At 41.6% G+C, this 7,220-nt stretch overlaps 1 protein-coding gene across 1 annotated transcript; it reads left to right on the top strand.

The window, feature by feature from the left end:
- Nucleotides 1-526: 526 nt before the first annotated feature.
- On the top strand, nucleotides 527-4,072 carry LOC117775578 (homeobox protein Hox-D11b-like). The gene is made up of 3 exons (XM_034608880.1): nucleotides 527-1,211; nucleotides 2,335-2,473; nucleotides 3,393-4,072. Exons 1-3 carry the CDS (start codon nucleotides 527-529, stop codon nucleotides 3,484-3,486), a joined length of 918 nt encoding a protein of 305 aa, XP_034464771.1. The 3' UTR covers nucleotides 3,487-4,072.
- The last annotated feature ends 3,148 nt before the right edge of the window (nucleotides 4,073-7,220 follow it).

Raw genomic sequence — 7,220 nt, 5'->3', positions numbered from 1 at the left:
TATACAGCATGCCATAAAGGCTTAACTGCAGCACTTTCATGTGGGTTATTTTGTTGCCTGCTGCATGTGTGTGTGTCAGTGTGTGTCAGTGTGTGTGTGTGTGTGTGTGTGTGTGTGTGAGTCTGGGGCTGGCACTGCTTGGATTTGACATGGCCTGACTACAAAAACATGCAGCCCAGCCTGTAGGTTCTGTTAATTGTCCTCTGTGGACCCGGTTCGAGCTGCACAAGGTCAAAGACAATGTTTTGCTCCCTTTCCAGAGGACACTGAGATCCGCTTTCATTCAGGTCTGGGGGGTAATTAAGGGACGCGGTAGATTGGCTTCTTATTTATCTCCTGTTTGCATCTCTGGCTCCAACTCGCCGGGCTGCATGTCAGGATGCAGAGCCGGGCTTAAAGTTTGCTGTCACATGGGGGTAACCGGTGATTTGCTGCCCCTCGTGTGGACATAGATACCGGGGGTTACACGTCGTTTGGACCGGGACCAAATCTCACCTCGTTGCGTCTCTAAGTGTTTGAATCCTCCATGTATTTACCGAGCTGCACCTTCCCGTCCAAGTCCGACTTTGGCTCCGTCCCGCCGCCGTTTCTCACGGAGGGTGGCGCGGCGCTGCTGGAGCACAGCGGCGCGTCGGCGCGGTACCGGGGCTGCTGCTTCCACGAGCCCCTGCAGCAGTACCCTCCTCCGGGCAAGTGGACCCTGTACCAGTCCACCCGGCCCATCACCTCCCCACCGCCCTCCTGCTTCAGCCTACCGGGGGAGGCCGTGTACCACCAGGGGCTCGCGTCCCCGCCGGAGAGCCTCTTTAAAGGCGGTAAGGAGTGCTTCCTGAGCGGGGGGCCGGTTTGCGGGGGGCCGGTCTACGGCGCGTCGGACCCGCGTCTTCACGCACACGCGTTCGCCGGCGACCCGCGGAGCTTCCCCGGGAGATACGCGACGTACCACCCGGACTCGCAGCTCCTCTTCCCGGCGGCGCGGAACGGAATCCTGCTGCCGGTGTTCGACCACTTCATCGCGGAGGAGGCGGAGGGTCCGAAGACCGGGACCGCGGACCGGGAGAAGGAGACGAGTCGGACCGGATGGACGAGCTGTCCCAGCGGGGAGAGCGGCGAGGGGAGGCCGGTGTCAGAGTCACCGCTGACGGGGAAGGAGGACGACGAGGACGCGCCCTCATCCAGCGGCGCTGGAGGAGACTGCAGCCATGACCGGAGTAAGTGGAAGTCATATAGTTTTATAGGCTGCTCTTTAACAGAGAATAAAGAGAAATACAGGCTGTTATAATAAAACTACTGATGGGGCATCCTGTGTATTTAAATAAAAGTATAATGTGTTTAATATCCATGTAGTATATTGTCCTAAATAGGCCTAAATTGCAGGTTATAAGTTTATCTTTAGTCTAGAGGTCGTTAATTCCAACCTACAAAATAGTTACTAACATTTTTAAAAGTGTTTTATTTATAATTGTTTTTATTGCATAGCCCACATCCATGTGTTTGTTTAGTCTAAAATATTTTAGAAGCTTAGATCAAGTTCATCTCTTAAAAATAAAACCAATTGGATCACAGCAAAACCATTAATTCTAAAAATAAATGTTAAAGTGTAAAAGCCCTAAAACTGCATTTAAGTGTATTAAATAAAAATACATACATTAATCTGTATGTAAAAAGCAGACAAGCCCCAAAACTCTGATGTTTATAAGTTTTAAAAAACATACTCTTCATTATTAATATTGTCCTCAGATGTGTGTCCAACAAATGGAGTCATGCAAAAGCTAGCACTGGTAATCAGCTGCTGGCAAATGTGGTTATCTCGTCTAAATCGATTTCTACGATTAAGTCACTCAATGTACCACTTCTTCTGCCAGTTGTAATTTTATTTGCACAGCTGCAGAAATAGGAAACCGTGCATGTGTTTCTCCTCCATAACTTATGAGCTGAACATCTAAAAATGCATGAAAACGTGAAGACGGTACGATGACCTCTAGCGTCACAGCTACACAACATGAAGGTCATGTTTCCTGAACTCGTCTTTTTGAATCAGACCTTGACATTCACCTTAAATTAAAAGTTTAAATCCCTTCAATTTAATTCAAATCAGTGAGTTTATTCTAGTAGGGGAGTTTTAAAGTTGTGGCTCGTCTCTGTTGGATGTTTGGAGGCGATGGGCCTCGTCTCACCCTTTTCCCCCATGACTGGATTTTGTCATTTTTGGCTTATCTCTCCTTTGTGGATGTTTTTTTCTATTAATGCATGTACTGATATTCCTCTTTTGCATCTGCTTACTGTTTATTCCCATTGCATGTTTAATCGTTTTTTTCGCCTTTCCCCCAGCAGAGTCCTCTGGGAAGAGGAAGAAGCGCTGTCCTTACACCAAGCAGCAGATCAGGGAGCTGGAGACAGAGTTTCTCTTCAACATTTACATCAACAAGGACAGACGCATGCAGCTGTCCCGCCTTCTGTTCCTGACAGACCGGTGCGTGCATGTTGTAATATCGTGTGCTCGGGGTACTTGTTACTCCACTCGCCAGGTGCTTCTCATGGCCCTGAGCTTCTGGTGAAGCTGCAGTGAAGCAACTCTCATTAAATCCTCATCCGCTGCAGTGCTGCAAAAAGACTGCGGCCATGGCTGCTGTTTGGCTCCATGTTGGAAACAAAGGGACGAACATGGTCGTTTTAAAACCTGCGAGGAGCAAACACAACGTTTAGATCAGTTAATCTGCTCATTGGAATAGTTAGAGCTGCTCTAATTGGGCGATTGATCAAACAACTGAGTGCCACAGAATTAATCAGCGACTATTTTGATCATCAGTTGATTATTTAGTTATAAATAATATAAATACAATAATATAAAATGTAAAATACACATGAATTCCAAATCCCTTATATATCTTATCTGGCGTATTTTCCACAATTACCAGACTCTTTGTTCTGCAAACGACAAATTGTTTAATCAGGGAAATGCTTGGCAGATTAATTGATGATGTAAATAATTGATCATGCAGTTGTCTGTGGGGAAATATAGTTCATATAGTGCAGTGAGAGGTTAAGATGGGGATTTACAGACTAGTCCATTTTACACCAGGCTTTGAAATAAACTATGTATAATGTCAACTTGGGATTTTTTTTTTAGAAAGCTTATGTTTCCAAAACTAGACTTTTTATTTGTTTTGCTTTTAGACATCCAGACATATTTGTCACTTTAATATATTGCACACACAACCAATCAAAAAAAATATGGGCATCTGATATTTCAATGAAAAACAGCAGCATTATGTTTTGTGCAAAATCTGTCCTGCTGATTTCATGTTGTTGTGTGTGTTGTTCTCGTGTTTTTAAATCAACTCTATCTCTGCAAACATTTCTTATTGTTTCTTTTGTGCTGTGCTTTTAAGACAGGTGAAAATCTGGTTCCAGAACAGAAGAATGAAAGAGAAGAAACTGAAAAGAGAGAGAGTACAGTACTACACACAGTACCACCTGTTCTGACGCAGGGACGAGGGGGATGGAAGTAAAAGACGCTCCTTTTTTTTTTAATGTCATTCCCAAAAACTGTGCGCGTGTGACAACCCTGCAAACACTGTCACTGCAGCGCATTTTCATTCCAGTCACGTCGGCGTGAATAAAGATAGGAGCAAACAACCCTGCTCCTTCAGGAGGAGAACTCCAAGGCTCAGGTTTAGGCCCGATGAAGAATCTGCTCTTTTAAAGAATGTGTCTCGCTCTTGATCCTCCGTCAAGAAAAGCATTGAAAATGCTCCGCTCGCCTTATGTGCACCCGTCAGCCCTCTGAAGTCATGTGGCTCACTGTGAAGGAATTAACGCTCTTTCTGTCTTAGGCCTTTATGTTCTGTAAATACCAGGAAATTACCACATACTGTACATTCTTTGAGAAACTAAATAGGGAAACATCAACTTCAGACGTACTGTGGCTGCTTATATCCATGTCCATGGAGACTCATGTAGTGGGACTTTTGGTTGTTTCTTTAATGTTGATTTGCACTGCTTATCTATCTATCTATCATCTATCTATCTATCTGTCTATCTGTCTATCTATCTATCTATCTATCTATCTATCTATCATCTATCTATCTTTCTTTCTATATTTCTATCTTTATCAATATATGCACACTTAAAAGATGAAGACAATGTACTTATATAGATATTTGACAACCTGATCAGACCTGAATTTGGTGTCAAAACCTTGAAATTAAATAAATCAAGTCATTAAAAATTAGCAAATCACTTTAGACACTTTTCAAATGTGTTAGAATAAGAAAACATCTACACAAACTTCATAGCTATTGTTTATCCTAATTGAAGATGTGTGACAGTGCCATCAGAAGCCGTTCGCAGGGTGTTGTCCTATTGTTTTATATAGTAATAAAATGAAAAATTCAAGTCATGTGTGATCACTTCTGCAAACCAAAATAAAAAAAGAAGACCGTATACCCAGAAGCACATTTAAATAGGCTCGCATTTTACGTGGATGATGCCGGAATCGTAAACACAGCCATACAAACTAAAGAGCAGGTTATTGTGCCCTCAGGTTACAGCACTATAAAATGTAACATCACAGCAGTAAAGAGGAGGAGTGTCGCCGTGTAGAAGAAGAAGTTAAAAAAAATCAGTGAGAGAAGATGTTTTTCTGCCTTGTGGTCGCTGGGATCCCGACCCAGACTTTGAACAACATGGGCCCAGACAGCAGAAACACAGCGAGTCCAAGGCTGCTGGTGAACCTTGAACCGCAAACCAAGCACAACACACACATTCTCTCTCACACACACACACACACACACACACACACACAGACACACAGAGAGAGAGAGACACACACACCGGCACAACCACCATTTCCTCAAAGACTTTTATTGGGGCAATACAGACTGTCTGCTGTCTCTCTCTCTCTCTCTCCTTCTCTCTTTGTCTCACATTCACTCAGTCTGTGTGTGTGTGTGTGTGTGCGTGGGTGTGTGTGTGTGTGCGTGGGTGTGCGTACGAATGTGTGTGAGTGTGTGTGACGTAAAAAGAAAGACAGGGAGATGAAAGGGGAGATTGTGTGTCTGGTTGGAACTAAAGGCATTCAACCTAATGGCCCCCAATAAACCTGACTACAAGCCTGTTTGAGCCTTGAGCATGTCGTCTCATGTTGTGTTGTTTTAAATGGACTTTTACATTTTAACTGTTCTCAAAGAAATGCATATTGTTGTGTTGTGGGCCGACAGAAAGTACTGTAGGTGTTGGAGAAGGAGCTGTAGCATTTGCGGAGTTAATGCATTAAAGCAATTTTAGGTGTAATTGTGTGATATCATCCTCACCAGCAGCAGGAGGAGGAGGAGGAGGAGGAGGAGAGACAGTGGCAGGAGAGGAAGTATAATGTAGTATTGATTGTGGTATAAACAGTAGCAGCAATTAGCGGCTAGCAACTAGTTGCAGAAACTTAATGAGTTGTAGAAATAACAATTATAGCTAAAGATCCCTAGAAAGTGAAATGGAAACACTTTATTTTAACATCCTGCTCCCTTTCTAATTTTTATAAATATAAAAATGTACACTTAATAAAAGGTTTATACAAATTAAACTCACCTAAGGTTAAATAAATTGTTCATTAATGACTCTGGGCTCCTACGTGTACAAGCTGAAGATACGATAATATAGTAAAAAAAACTAAACAAATATGTCGAAAAATGTATTATAATTCTTAACAAATTTTGTAAATAATAATAATGTAAAAAATGATTTATTTAGACACTAATTAAGATACTACGTGTAAGCCAATAAAAGTAACTAATTTGAAATATAAACTACACATCATTATCACACAAGAATTCATTCTTAAAATTATAATTGTAGCATCAGCAACCAGTTACAGTTATATATATTAATGTAATGGTAAAAGTAATGGCAGGAATAGCAGTATCACCATAAGGAGTACATGTATTCATAAAGAACAGTAGCAGGCCTTTACAGTAATGTAATAGTAAAGGTAATGGCAGTAACAGTAGTATTAACATATAGTTCATGTATTCATAATGCACAGTAACATATATAAATGTGTAATAGCAAAGCTAATGGCAGTAACAGCAGTATTAACATACAGAATATATGTATGTTAATAAAGAAAGTAACAGTGACACTCCGCCAATTGCTTTCCTGAATGTTCATCTGTAAAAGGAGTTGGCATCAGCTCGGTGGCTGCACCAAAGTAAACGCTGCCAGCATCCTTCCATTACTTCTTATAGTCTGTCATATAAATTTATATGGCAGCAGCCTGCATGACTTTCACACAGCGAACAGGAGGCTCCCCCACTGCCACAGCAGCCATGGGGACAGCGCCACCTACAGGCAGCAGACTTCCCTCACTGACTCATGGGTCTCTGCAGGCCTGAATCCCTGGAGGTCCAGTTAGATTAAATCATAGGCGCTGATTCATGTGTTTATTCATTTCATCACTAAAAAACCAAGTGCCAGGAGTTATACTAACTTGATAATGTGTTACATAAAAAGGGCATCAAAGTGTCGTGTTCACAGGCTGAAACAGACCAGTGGTCCTCTGGGCTGGGACCAGATATCCAAGTTCTGCTGAAATGTGAGGAGACGTCATTTAATATAATTTAATTTATTATAAGCACAGTGTAGAGCATTGAACATGAATGTTTCTGTTTGATGCATTCGGCCTGAATCTAGTTTTTACCTACAGTCTCCTGGTGGGACACAATTAAAACAAACACACACACACACACACACACGAAAAACAAAGGTATTTAAAAACAAAGCGAATAAATTGTGCGACATCTTATAGTGTAAGTGCTTTATGCTATGTGTGATAGAGCTGTGTGGAATATTGATACAGAGGAAAGGTGGGTGGTATGTGTTGAATGGGGGGGTGCACCAAGTTTAATGGCCCCATGTATAAATAATAGTGATCTGAAGTGTGGGTGGAGTTTTTCAGTCTGTGCAAAATTACAAAGCAGTGCACAATTTACCAGTAAGTCAAAGCAGTGCTGAATAAAATGCTTATTGGAAATAATTTATTAATTTTTACTTTTCAATCTTCAGTAAATACGACTTTAAGGATGAGAATACTGATTCAAATTACTTGATGAGAAGCAGATGTATTACATTTACAAAGAATAAATAAATATACTTACTATAAATATAGAGTAAAGATAAAATAAATACAACATGTGAAGTGTGAGTAGAATACGTGCATTGGACTGAAC

The sequence above is a fragment of the Hippoglossus hippoglossus genome, chromosome 15, assembly GCF_009819705.1.
Source record: "Hippoglossus hippoglossus isolate fHipHip1 chromosome 15, fHipHip1.pri, whole genome shotgun sequence".
Classification (NCBI taxonomy): domain Eukaryota; kingdom Metazoa; phylum Chordata; class Actinopteri; order Pleuronectiformes; family Pleuronectidae; genus Hippoglossus; species Hippoglossus hippoglossus.
Note: the sequence above shows the minus strand (reverse complement) of the source record. Positions and strands in the feature narration are given on the sequence as shown.